This window comes from Erythranthe guttata, chromosome 5 (genome assembly GCF_056151865.1).
Source record: "Erythranthe guttata isolate IM_541 chromosome 5, IM_541, whole genome shotgun sequence".
NCBI lineage: Eukaryota > Viridiplantae > Streptophyta > Magnoliopsida > Lamiales > Phrymaceae > Erythranthe > Erythranthe guttata.
In genome coordinates this window covers 5,579,697-5,594,326 of record NC_142537.1, presented here as the reverse complement: position 1 = coordinate 5,594,326, position 14,630 = coordinate 5,579,697, and the positions used below count along the sequence as shown (strand labels likewise).

Sequence of the window (14,630 nt, the reverse complement as noted above, 5' to 3'; positions counted from 1 at the left end):
GCTTTTGTTTGTGTGATGTTTTCAACATATGGTGTTCAGTGTACAAATTTATCAACTATTTTTTTTTTTATAAATAATAGTTGTATCCAAAGTAATTATTCTCATAAAGTGTATAGATGAAAACTAGGTATAAAATACGTACATATATAACTAACATTACACTTTGTCATGACATGAGAACTATGAAATAGTTGGTTACATAACCTATAGTTGTTTTTCAACATCCTTATGCTTATTCCTTTCCACTACAACACACGGTTGTGCTTTCAGCAACAAAAAAAACATACAACTATTAATGAACATCTATTATAAACCAATACCAGCCACTACAGAAATTAAACACCGTCAACATAAAATACCAAATAAAACATTCTACGCAAGTTTACAACTACATTAAACTAAAAGTTTGCTAAAAAAACAACTTTACCCAAAAGTAATAATATGTCAACATATAATACCAAAAAAGAGATTATACGCAAGTTTACAACTACATTGAACTAAAATAATCAAGCGATGTTTTTACTCAAATTCATCTTTTTGCTTCCCCAATCTAGAAAAGTTTGCACAATTCTAGTTCGCATTGTTGGGTATTCTGATTCAGCTTTGTCCTTTATGATTGGTTGTTGCTCGAAAAGTTTTTTAATCACATACAAAACCACCACACCGCAGTCAACACTATCATCCTTTTGTTGTGGCGCTTCAGCGAGTGAAACGATTTGCTCTTCTGGACATACGAGTATTAGGTTGTGATGTTCTGCTGTTTTTGCCAGGGCCTTTCTCTGAAATTGTACATTATGTAAGTTAAAGGTGTATTTTCTTGTAATTTAAAAACAATGTCTAATGGAAAAATTCAATTAAGTTACAATATTGACAAAGAAACAATTTAAGTTATCAACCTTTCTAATTAACATGCTTCATTTGAAATCCAATTATTTACAGAATAGTCAATTTACAGAATAGTCTGTTTACAGAATAGTCTATTTACATCCTAATGAACTATTTACATAGTAGTCTATTAATATTCAACACAAATAGTCCATTTAATACTCCAAGAACAGTCAAGGCAAACAGCCAAATAGACTATTTTGATTCACAGTGTGTCATGCGATTTTTTGACTGAACAAGTTCTACATGCAAATGCCCACTAATTCCAGCAAGAATAACAGATTAATAACAATTCTTAATGAACTATTTAAACAAACATCTACGATACAGTCATATATTCTACAATTACATAATTTACAAGCAATTGTTTACAAAATAGTCTGTTTGCAGTATACTCAAACATGATTACACTGTTTTTTTCAAAGTCATCTATTTTAACTATATACCAACAAAACCATATATGTAAGATTCAACTATTTCTATTTTAGCTAATTACAAAACAACTATTTAACAAATTCATCTATTTCAAATTATATTAATTGCCCCATAAATAAACTTCAAGCCCACGATTTTCACAGTCAACAATTCGCAATGAACTATTTACAGAATAGTCTATTTACATTCAAAACAAATAGTCGAATTAATGCTCCAGGAACATTCAAGACAAACAGCCAAATAGTCTATTGTGTTTCACAGCGTGTTATGTGTTTTTTTGACTGAACAAGTTCTACATACAAAACCCACTAATTCCAGCAAGAATAACAGATTAATTACCTGCGTCGGTTTGCCAAATGTCGTTCAATGCTTTTGTCTTGCGTTCTCCTGTTCACAAAAACAAAATGTTAAACAAACACATCTGTAGATGGTGTTTCTTGGTAGAATCGAAGATAGAATATTAATGAACATGACTATTTCATTCGGATACTTACTGCTCGCAGACGTCGCTTTATTTTTCGATTGCGATGCGTTGGTGTCCATTGCTTCAAGAATTTCACTTATTTTGTAGCTTCGTCGCCTATTTTTTTTACCCAGGGAACGATACAATATAGTCGTTTCGCAGATTTTGGTGGGTGAGTTTAGGAATTTTTCAGGAATTCAAATTTTTGAGCCATAGGTTATGTCACCGGCGTAGTCGTTTAGCAGATTTAGGTTTTCCAGTGGGAGTTATGGAAAGATTTGGAAGAGCGAGATTTTGGGGATAAAATCTCACACGATTTCAGCTGTTTATTTTCCTGATTTCGTGTGACTTTTTTGTTTAGAAATAACGTGGCTCCAAAAAGGCTATTTTCGGGATTAATTAAAATAGTGGGTTTCCCACCAATATTGAAAATATGGCTAGATCCCTCATTATTAAAAAAACACTAGAGGGGTTATGACTAATAGTCCCTATTCAAAATAATCCCGTTGACTTAGATCAAATGACTAAATTACCCATCATTAGAAATACAGAAAATACTTAAAAAACACGTCATCATCTTCTTCATCTCTCACCACAACCTCCGCCATTGCCGCTGCAAATCGGAGACGCCCACCAGCTCATTTCACTTCAAGAGCATAGTCCTCAGCCCCGATGAAATCCCCAAGTTGCAAACCACAACACCAACCTGCAACTTACACGGTGTTTCTTGAAAAAACAAGTCTCTCCGCCATTGATTTGATCTCTTCAATCACGACCGATATATATACTGCCAATCTCCACCATTGCCCCATGCCAACCATTAATCTTAAAAAAATTCAATTATTTACCCTCTATTTTCATTTCATCAATTCTAAGAGGAAAATGAAAAAAGAGGAACGGCAGTTGAAGAAACATGTACTCTTGAATCTCTAGATTCATACCGGTTTGAATATGGAGTTTTGACAGCAAAAAAAACCCTTTGGAAATCCCTGACAAAGGCAGATCCGAAGTTTCTATTGGCATAATGTAATTAGAGAAAAAAATGATTGGTGCACCATGCTTTGTGCTTGGTGCCGACACTGTATCTGCCGCCTGGGGAGATGGAGACGGTGACGGAAGAAAGGGGGCGGCATCACTGTTGCACTTGGTCAGGCTTTGAGAAGAAGTAGAATAGGATTTTGAAGACTTTTTTAAAATTTGCAATTGGATCCAATAATTTGGATCATTTATATTTAAGTTCAATTGGATTTTTATTTATTAAAAAAAAGTATTTCAAGGGGCATTTAAGACTTTTCACATCATAAAAACAAACACATACCGCACAAACTGCGCGTGCAATACACGATTTGCTGATAATGGGGCATGTGCCTTTTGACTTGTTAACATAGGAGGGCAAATGCTAATTGTTTTTACATAGGGGCTTTTCCGGCAATTAGACTTATCACAGAGGTAACGCTTGCTAAAAACTCTTATTCTCTTGTTTGTAGTCTCGTCATAACAAAATGAGGATTTTGTGTTGAAACACTAGCCTAGAACCGTTGTTAATGAATAGTCTTTTTCATTATCAACTATTACTCCATCTGTTCCTAATTAACTGTCGTTTTTTGTCGTTTTTAGCATTACAGAAGAATGTCAATAAACGTGTCTTAATTTTAGGCAAAATACATTAGAAAGACTAAAATAACTAAATGATATGATAAGAGAGTTAATACTTATAGTTGAATTAACAAGGTTAAAACATGAAAAAATGCATTTAATGGAATATTGAAAGTCTAAAGTGACATATAATATAGAACAACATATTTTTAAAATGAGACCGTTGTTATGAAAAGAGGGGAGTATATGGTGTTTATTTTTAAAATTGAGGATGAGTATGTACATTTGTGATGATGTTGTTTCCCAATGTGTGTTCTGTTTGCGTGTGGATTCTCGTTGCGAAACTCTGCTGCATACATCAGATTCTACATTTTCGTCTCTCTTCGACGCGCACTGTTAATGGGCTGCAGATCTTGATGAGGGCTCATTGTTAATGAATGAATTGAGTATTAAAAACTAAAAAAACCAAGGCACTGACCGTTGGTTACCAACATACTATCTACTATAGAGAAATACAAATACGGCATTCTAAAAGGGGGGCAGCTATTCGAAATACCAGTTTTGCTTAGTGTGAGACCATCCAAAAGAAACTACACTCCTATCATTAACGAACACAAGACCACAAACACAAATGCCAGTGACGAAAGAAAAAATGGTATTGCCAATAGCCGCCCCCTTCTAAAACACTTCTGTTCTTTATGCAACACAATATAAAACAAACATACCCACATTAGTCTACACATTGTACCAATTGCACGATGAGCAGTTCTACGACTATGCTCCCACAACTCATTTCAAAAATCCAAAACTTCACCGGGATTCCAATTCTTGCATATCCGCATATTCATAAAGCCTCTCGTTAAACACAACTTGCGGATCCTTATCCACAAGCTCTCCGTCTCCACCGTAACCATCCTTTAAAAACACGCACCAATTCATCTCCGTACCGGCCAGATAAAAAGTCCGCGCTTGCTTCAAAAGCATCTGATAAGTATGCTTCGTCAGACTAAACTCCTCCTTGAACTCCACAATGTTATGTATGTACGCCCTCTTCTCCAACGTCAAGCTCAAAAACTCGTGCACGACGCCCAACCTATACTTCTCCGCCTCCAAAGTCCACAAATCCAACTTACTCCCGTCCGAATACGGCGAAACCAAAGGCAACGTGTTCAACAAATTCAACTTCCGTTCGTCCTCGAAATCCAACTCCAATAACTTGCCGTGTTTTACCGGGAATTTGAAAGCCCTTTTAACTTTGTCCTCGTCCACTAAAAACTCCCTCTCCAAAACACTCACCGCCAACGAACTATCCCAATCAACTAATTCAAGAATTCGTTTTCCGTCTTCTTCGACCACTACTCTAAAATAATCGGGATATTTCACGACTCTATCCCTAAAATCTTCCGGTATGCCGAACAAGAGCCTGTTGTGGTAAATCTTGCTTAATGGTATTCTCTTATTCGCCGACATCATCAATAGTTTTCGGACCACGTCCACCCTCTGCCGCTCCAAGTGGTTAGCGATCTCCCATTCGGTGAGCAACAAACGGTCCATGAAGTCGGTGAAACCGACCCATATTTTGTTGTCGGAGTGGCGGTAGGTCTGGAGAATGAGAGGGTGGCGGAGGATGGATTTGAGGACTTTGCGGCCGCGGGGGAAGCCGAGCGGCTGGTGGAGCTTGCCGGCGTCGTCGAGGCGGAGGATTTGTTGGGGCTGTTTGGAGAGGTATTCTTTGGTTTTGGTTAGGAATCTGAAATGGGCATCTCTGGTTAGGATCGATTCGAAGTGGGAGATTAGGTTTGGTTCGGTTTGAACCAATTTGGTTCGTGGGCTTTCCTTTTTCTTGCGTTTTTTCTTGAATTTTTTGGGGGTTTTTGTGATGAGGAAGGAGGTGGAGAATTGGTGGGAGAATTGGGTGAATAGATGGTGGGATTTTGACGGGGTTGAGATGGTTCGGGAGAGGAGGTGGTGGAGAAGGCCCATGACGGTGGTAGTGGAAGAAAGGTGGCGCCGCCGTTGATTCGGCGGCAATCCATTAATATCGATTACAGACTAAAATTTTCATTTCTTCCATACCAAATCAATAGCAAAAAGATGAATAACAAACCTTACTTTGAGGATTGACTGATTGTTCAAGAATCTGTGTAGGAGTTGCTGGTGGGCGGTTGGTAGTGGTGATTGTGGTTAGAGACTGAGAATTAGGGTATCAGATTCAGCCCATTTGTCAATTATTATTATTTGATTTTCCGTAAAATTAATTTTTAGTGTTACATTCTATCACTTGAAACTTTAACAAAAGTTTATCACAAAATTTCAGTCAATATTGTTAAAAATGTAAGGGCAAATTGCACTTCACCCCCTTAAAAAATGACTATTTTGTACCTTCCCCCCTCAAAATATATATTTCAAAGACAGTATCATTTTTGTATTTTGAGGGGGAAAGTGCAAAAAATGCATTTTTTGAGCGGGTGAAGTGCAATTTGTCCAAAATGTAATTTATTTGATAGAAGTTTGTTTACATTTTTATCTTTAATGGTTGTTTGAAATAGGGGTGAGTTTGCAACGGGATTTCGGGTGTTCGTGATATTCGGATCGGGATTTCGAAATTTGGGGTAGAATATTTTGTTCCAAACTTGAGTTAATTGCACATAACCCCTGTGTAATCTCAAAAAGCCCCCGTGTTTAAAAAATTAGCACATACCCTCCTATGTTATCTATTATAGCGTACCGCCCCTTTCTTCAAAATTGGTTGTTGACTTACATGCAATGACTAATTTACCCTTACAAAAGAAAAAATGAAAAATGAAAAGAAAAAATGAAAAAGGGAAAAAACACGAAAAGGGACTGCAAAAGAATGAAAAAGAAGATGATAGTTCTTCATTTAAATCATCAAGAACTCATTTATCATTCATGGGTTTTTTTGGCTTTGACTAATTTTTATAGGGGGTTTAATGCTAATTGTTTTAAAACATGGTCTTTTTTAACCATTCAAGATTACACATGGGTGATTTTTGAAAAAAGAAAACCCAAACTTTTAGATTCTCTGGTACATCAGGAATTTGGGACACGTATTGAAAAATCCCAAATTTTGCCTAAAAATGGAGAAATTTTTTTTTTCATTCCCTAGAAATAGGAAATATTATTCCACAAAAAGAAAGTAATTACCAAGAAAATTAAAAATAACTCCGAAAAGTCACAACATTCATAAAAAAAAAAAATAAAGAAGTGTCGAACTAACAAACTCCACAAGTCATAACATTCATCGTAAAATATTTTATTCTTTTGTACTATTTCGAAAAGTCCGAACTAAATTATCACGATCAGGAGTTGTATGTTTGGGTAATTGTTTTGCTAGACCAAGTTTTGATTTATTTCAAAGTACGCCCAAGATCAGCAGGTGAACCTCGCTTCATTTCGTTTCGAAGGACTCACTTTGGAACGGAATCGCTGGTTAATTGAGTTCAAGGGCTCGTCGGCAGGGGAAGATTTTACTAAGGCGTTGTTCTACCGTTTTAGCCTTACCGAATTTGACGATCCTTCCGAAGCCCTCACTCGTTTCATGAAACAAGCACTCATTGATGCCATTTATCGTGAGGAGTTCGAGCAACTCTCTCAAATAATTGATGGATCACCCGACCAACAGAATTCGCAAAATGATCCCATACACGTATCAAGACTATATCCTTGAGGACAAGGAAGGATATTTCGAGCGGGCGGGAAATATATGTTTTATTATTTAATTTAGTTAGAATTAGTCAAATTATATGTTAGTAGGTAGTTTTTAATTAGTTTGCATGAATTAAATTAGTAGGATAGTGTGGTTAAGGCGTTAGTGGGGTGGTAGTTTAATTATTATTTATGAATATTATAAATAGAGTAATTGGAAAGTTACGTATTATGAAGTTTATGAACCAATTATCTTCCTTTTGTCTTCTCTAATTATTCTCCTAATTCTAATTCTCCTAATTCATATCTCTCGATTTCTTCTTAATTCCCGAACTATGTTTCTTTGCTCAAATTACCACGTAACAATGGTATCAGAGCCGTTACGTTCCATGGAGGCACGTAACCAATCAGATGTTGAGTTTCGTGCTGAGGTTATTGAAACCCTAGCTCGACACAGATCAAATTTCGACAAAATACACAACACCCTCCAGTTCTCACCGATCTTCGAGCTCTAAGAGCCTCTTCCAAACCCGAAAATGATGTCAACCTCTTTGTTGTGGGAGAAACATCATTACCGGTCAAGCAAAAAATAATAATATACCTACAACACACTCAACTCCAAACCTTGTCCCAAATACAAACCTCAAACAACAAATTCCAAAAGTTGCCGCGGAAAACGCAACGGAATGGATTTTCCAAGCCAAGCAATATTTTGAATTTCAAAGTATTGCCCAAGATCAGCAGGTGAATCTCGATTCATTTCGTTTGGAAGGACTCATTTTGGAACGGAGGAGATAGTCATGAGGCGAAGAGGGAATAACCTCTGCTAAGGATGGTGTCACCGGCGACAAGAGTGGAGGAGGCGGTTGCCGGAAGGAAAGGGGCAGAGGTGGAAGAAGAAATTTGGGGAAGAAGACTGAAGACGTATGGGGGCAACTAAAAATAATACCAATTTTTTCTCACTTCAATAGCACCAAAATAAAAATTAGATAATAAATAGATAATGACATAAATACCCTTAATGAAAATTAATACCACAAAAACATTAAACATCTCATTTTTCTTTCTTCAATACCAAACACACAAAACCCCTCAACCTCCTCCTTTTTCCTCACAACAAACAATTCTAAATAATCTCAGAACTAAAGAAATCAAAACCTCACACAACTTACAAAATGGAGTCAAATGACAACAAAATGATAGTTTACGACCAAGGAGAACCCATTAAGGTATGTATCCATGTCTTTGTTGAGCTTCGAAGTCAATTTTGAAGTTTTTTTTTTAAACCCGCCTACAATTTTCGACACATACAAGTCGAATTTTTTGTCAATTTTCGACAACAACTTATCCAAAAGTATATATTAAAAAAAATACCGAATTTTGACACATACATGTCGAAATTTTGAGAATTTTCGACATGTTGGTGTCGAAAATTGACAAAAAAATGATTTGTATGTGTCGAAAACTGTCGACGGGGTTAAAAAAATAAAAACTTCAAAATCGACTTCAAGCTCAAAAAAGAAATGCATACATACTTTAATGGGTTCTCCTACCATGCAAACTACAATTTTGTTGTCTTGTGACTCCATTTTATAAGTTTTGTGAGTTTTGATTTTTTTGAATTTTGAGACTTTTTTGGAGGGTTTGTAAGAAGATGAAGAAGAAGAGTGGGTTTAATGAGTTTGGGTTTGGGGGAGAAGAAGAGAGTTTGTTTGTTTGTTTTTTTATTATTTGGTATTGAAATAAGAAAAAACAAAATTTGTTTGTATAAATTGCATTTTGTTTGATGAGGGTATTTTAGTACTTTGCTAATAAAAAAAATATTTGTGGTATTAATCTTAGAAAAAAAAATGGAAAAATTTCTATAAAATATGGTATTAAACTTAGTGGTATTGAATTGAGAAAAAAATGGTATTAGTTTTAGCCGTCCCCAAGACGTATATTCCTTCAGATTTTTTTTATTTTTTTTATTTTTTTCTGTATTCTTTTATTTATTTTAAGAAATTTTGAAAATCGCAATTTGATCAAAAAATTTGAATTATTTATATTGAGACTCAATTAGATTTGTCTTTATTATAGGGGTAAATTACCCCCACACCCCTGAGGTATGCTTAAATAATTTTAAGGTCCCTGTGGTATCGATAATTACACTCACCCCCTGAAACGTAGTTAGAAACTCTAACGGGATATATAATGCATTGGATACATTATTCCGATAGGGTTCTAATGGACTATTACTTTTAGCTTGTGGTGAAGATAACATAGAGTTATGGGGAATTATGAGGTGACATGGCTCCCCCAATATTTCTTAAATCACCCATAACTCTTTGTTGTCTCCACCACTTCCTGTAACTAATAGTCCATTAGAACTCTATCGTAATAACTTATCCAATGCATTATCCCATTAGAGTTTATAACTACGTTTCAAGAGGGTGAGTGTAATTATCGATACCACAGGGACCTTAAAGTTATTTAAGTATACCTCAGGGGTGTGGGTGTAATTTACCCTTATTATAGAGGAAATTCATAGGGTATTTTTGACTTTTCATGTCAGAAAATACACTCTCAGTCGCACAATCCGTGTGTGGGTCACACAACATGCTTTCAGGGCTTTTTTGGCTTTGACTAATTTTTATAGGAGTTTTCGTGCTAATTGTTTTAACACGAGCTTTTTTAGCTATTCGAGATTAAACAGGGATGATTTTTGCCCCCCCCCCCCCCCCCCCCCCCCCCCCCCCCCAAACTTTTAGATTCTAGTATGTCGAGAATTTGGGATAAGGATTGAAAAATTCCAAATTTTGCCTAAAAAATGGAAAACGAAAATTTCATTCCCTAGAGGAAATATTATTTCTCAAAAAGAAAGTAATTACCAAGGAAATAAAAAAGAATTCCGAAAAGTCATAACATTCATAAAAAAATAAATAGGGATTTTTATGCAAAAGTCCCCAACCAAGCATGTTTATTATTCTAGGTTTAGGGGACATATCTCTTTCACCAATAAGCCCATCCCTTTAATATTTATTATAACTAAAGGAAACATTCATGTATATCCCAATATTACCCTCAACCATTTATACCCAATTCTTAATTGTAACCCCAATTAATCAATTTTGTCCATAAAAGTTCAATTTTGACCACAAAAATTCAATTTTGACTTTTTTTTGGAGTATAATTTAATATGCTCCAATTTCATCCTTAACTTAATTTAATCTCAATTTGACCCCAAATTTCACAAATTATTAAATTTTGACCCAAAATTTTTTTTTTTTTCAAAAAAATTTTTTTTTCAAAAACTTTTTTTTTGCCGCCGGATTCCGGCGTTGACCGGCGGTCAACGCCGGTCTCCGGCGTTGACTTTTTAAATTTTTTTTTTTTTTTTTCCTTCCGGATTTTTTTTCCGGATTCCGGCGTTGACTTTTTTTTTTTTTTTTTCTTTTCTTTTCTTCCGGATTTTTTCGCCGGTTTCCGGCGGTCTCTTTCTTTAGTGTTTTTTAAAGTTTTTTTTTTTTGTTTGGTTTGTTTTGTTTTTCCACGTCCGCCGCTAAACGTTGACCGTAATTGTGCTGTCACTGACAGTAAATTAACGTAATTATACTGTCAATGATAGTTAATTAACGTAATTGTACTGCCGTTGACATTACATTTATGTAATTGTGCTGCCGTTGACAGTAAATTAATGCAATATTATATTTTTTTTATTTATTATTATTTTATTTTTATTTTTTTGATTTGTTGACAAGTCAACGTAATTATATTACTGTCGTTGACAGTAAAATAACTGTAAACACAATAATATTACTGTCAACAACATCAATATTATTATTTTTTTGGGGTGTTTGTTTTGTTTGAGTTATTCACGGAGTAACGTATTAATATTACTGTCTATTATTGTAATATTACTGTAAACACAATAATATTACTGTGGTTGACGGTAATATTACTGTTGTTATAGTAATATTCCTGTCAACCACATCAATATTATTATTTTGTTTGGATTTTTTGTTTGTTTGAGTTATTCACGGAGTAACGTAATAATATTACTGTCTACTATTGTAATATTACTGTTGCTATAGTAATATTACTGTCACTCACAGTAATAGTAATTCTTTTGGTTTTTTTTATTTTGTTTACATTTGTTGAACGGACAACATAGTAATATTACTTTATTATACAATGATAATGAATTTTGTTGTGTTAATATTAATGTGCTAGAGATTAATATAGCAATATCACTGTGTTAAACTATAGTTTAGTTAATTTTACTGTGTTTAACAGTAATATAGTTAATATTATTGTCATTCACAGCAATATTGCTGTTTAAACGGAAAAAAAAGTTACAGGAAAAAAAAAAAAAAAAAAAAAAAAAATTAAAATTAAAAAGTCAACGCCGGAGACCGGCGTTGACTGCCGGTCAACGCCGGAATCCGGAAAAAAAATCCGGAAGGAAAAAAAAAAAAAAAAAAAAAAAAAAAATTAAAAAGTCAACGCCGGAGACCGGCGTTGACCGCCGGTCAACGCCGGAATCCGGAAAAAAAATCCGGAAGAAAAAAAAAATAAAAAAAAAAAAATTAAAAAAAAAATAAAAAGTCAACGCCGGAGACCGGCGTTGACCGCCGGTCAACGCCGGAATCCGGCGGAAAAAAAAGTTTTTGAAAAAAAAAATTTTTGTGAAAAAAAAAAAGTTTTGGGTCAAAATTGAATAATTTGTGAAAGTTGGGGTCAAATTGAAGTTAAAGTAAGTTAAGGATGAAATTGGAGCATATTAAAGTAAGAGGGGTTATTTTAGTCCTTTACATAAATCTGGACCATGTGTGGACTTATTGGTAAAGGAGAATATTGTCTGGATCTCTTTATGAATAAGTTCCCACTGATGGGCTTATTTGTAATATGCCCAAATAAATAAGTGCCGAACTAACAAACTCCCACAAGTCATAACATTCATCGTAAAATATTTAATTCTTTTGAACTACTTTCAAAAGTTAGAACTAAATTATCACAATCAGGAGTTGTATGTTTGAGTAATTGTTTTGCTAGACCAAGTTTTGATTTTTTTTTTTTTTTTTTTTTTTTTATTGATTTTAACCAAAAGTCCAAACCCCTCGCTCGGCCCTAATCCCCTGGTCCGACTTCTTTGATGAAGGATATAAATTATAGTAACTCAAGGGTCCGTTAGGGTAGCGGACTTGAGCATGGTGCCCACAAAGAACCAACCATATTAGAGTTACAATTCTCACGCTGCGGTTGTCAGTCAATCCTAGGATCTTGTACCTATTTACCAACCCAAAACCAAAATATGGTAGTTGGACAAGTTATTTCATAGGGATAATTTGACAAAACCCCTCATTACACAAGTGTCATTACAATGAGCCCAATTTTATTTTAAATTTTTAAGATAAATCCAAAACAGTTTTTATTAATTAAAAAAAACAATTATCACCATTATACCTCTAATTAAGAAATAACGTATATTTAATTTTCATATTAAAAGATTTACAAAGTGGATTTATCTCGGACGTGGCCCAAAGCAACTTTGTCTCGGACAAAGTGGATATCGATCTCCACTTGTTTCGTACGAGAGTGTTGAATGGGATTGCTGGATAAGTAGACGGCACTGACGTTGTCATAGTAGACAATGGTGGCTTTCGTAAGTGAGCAGAGCAACTCGGAAAGTAGGTTGCGTAACCAAGTCGTTTCAGCGACGGCGTTTGCGACAGCTCGATATTCAGCCTCCGCACTTGATCGAGAAGTAGTGACCTGTCGTTTGGAGGACCAAGAGATGAGGTTGTTGCCGAGGAAAACGCAATAGCCCGATGTCGAACGACGAGTGTCAGGACACCCACCCCAATCGGCGTCGGAGTAAGCGATAAGAGAGAGGTCCGGATTGGGGGAGAGGTGAAGACCGTGGTCGAGAGTGTCACGAATGTAGCGAAGGATATGCTTGAGAGCAGCCATATGAGGTTCCCTCGGATCATGCATGAATAGACATATTTGTTGCACAACATAGCAAATGTCGGGACGAGTAAACGTGAGGTACTGCAGTGCACCGGCAAGGCTGCGATAAAGAGTAGGGTCAACAACGGGGGGTCCAGTGGTTGAAGACAACTTGCTCTTTGTGTCAGCCAGCGTAAGACAAGGGTTGCAGGAAGCCATGTGTGCACGCTCTAGTATCTTGTCGGCGTACTTGCGTTGAGAGAGAAATAGCCCATTCGACGAGCGAGTAACTGAGATGCCGAGAAAGTAGTTAAGATCGCCAAGATCCTTCATTGCGAACTCCTGATTGAGTGCAGCGATGATGGAGCGGAGCAATTCAGGTGTGGAGGCCGTAAGTACAATGTCATCGACATACAGTAGAAGGTAGGCGCATGAACTGTTGCGACAGTCGCGTGAACTGTTGCGACAGTACACAAAGAGTGAAGTGTCTGACTTGCATTCTCTGAACCCCATGGTAGTAATGTGAGAGGCAAAACGCTTATACCAAGCACGGGGTGCCTGCTTGAGACCGTAGAGTGCTTTGTTGAGACGACACACGTGAGTGGAGCGAGATGGATCGACGAATCCGGGAGGTTGCTTGCAGCAGACAGTTTCGGAGAGATTGCCGTGTAAGAAGGCATTTTTCACATCAAGTTGGTGGATTGGCCATGATCGTGAGAGAGCAATACTGAGAACTGTTCGAACGATGGCTGTTTTGACTACTGGGCTAAAAGTCTCGTCAAAATCGATGCCAGCCTGCTGGTGAAAACCGCGAACAACCCACCGTGCTTTGTATCGCTCAAGGGAGCCATCAGACTTGAGTTTATGTTTGTATATCCACTAACCAGAAATAAAATTAGTGAACGGGGGCGGGGCACAACATTCCAAGTATTATTTTTAATTAAAGCAGTATATTCCTCAATCATGGTGTTGCGCCAATTTTGGTCAAGAAGAGCTTGGCGATAGTTGGTGGGAATGGAAGAGGTAGATGACGCAACTAGAGAGAAAGGGACTTTGGGTTTGTGGATGTCCGCCTTACTGCGAGTCACCATTGGGTGAGCAGGGGGAGGTAGGGAAGGTGTGGGAGTATGGGAAGGAGATGTGGGACTAGGAGAAAGAGATGTGGGAGTAGGAGAAGGGGTTGTGAGCGGGTTGTGGTCGAGAGGTGGTGCTGCAGGTGAAACAGGAGTTGGCTGTGTTAAAGGATTGTTGGACGAACTGTTGGAACAGGGTGGATCACTGTTGGAACAGTTGGAGGAACTGTTGCAACAGTTAGACGAATTCTGAGGGAGGAAGAACATGGAGGGTCTGTTTTCGTCCAAGGCAGAGGTAGGAAGTGTGTTTGTGGGTGGAGTTGACTTAGCAAAAGGAAAGTGAGTTTCGTCGAAGGTAACATGACGAGAAATTATGATTTTTCCAGTGGATCTATCAAGGCAACGATAGCCTTTGTGAGAGGAAGGGTGACCGAGATAGACACAAAGAGTAGAGCGGGGGGCGAGTTTATGTGGTGTGGTGGTGGTGAGGTTGGGATAACAAAGACAGCTGAATACTCGAATATGAGAGTATGTAGGTTTGGTGAGGTAAAGAGCTTCGTGAGGGGTCTGATTTTGTGTGG

General features: G+C 36.7%; 1 protein-coding gene across 1 annotated transcript; it reads right to left on the bottom strand.

The window, feature by feature from the left end:
- Positions 1 to 3,449: 3,449 nt before the first annotated feature.
- LOC105976488 (protein WHAT'S THIS FACTOR 1 homolog, chloroplastic) lies at positions 3,450 to 5,599 on the bottom strand. The gene has a single exon (XM_013001728.2). It carries the CDS (start codon positions 5,360 to 5,362, stop codon positions 4,190 to 4,192), a length of 1,173 nt encoding a protein of 390 aa, XP_012857182.2. The 5' UTR covers positions 5,363 to 5,599; the 3' UTR covers positions 3,450 to 4,189.
- Between the last annotated feature and the right edge of the window lie 9,031 nt (positions 5,600 to 14,630).

Coding starts and splice junctions, on each gene's coding strand:
- LOC105976488 (XM_013001728.2), bottom strand. CDS start 5,362: ATGGGCCTTCTCCACCACCTCCTCTCCCGAACCATCTCAACCCCGTCA.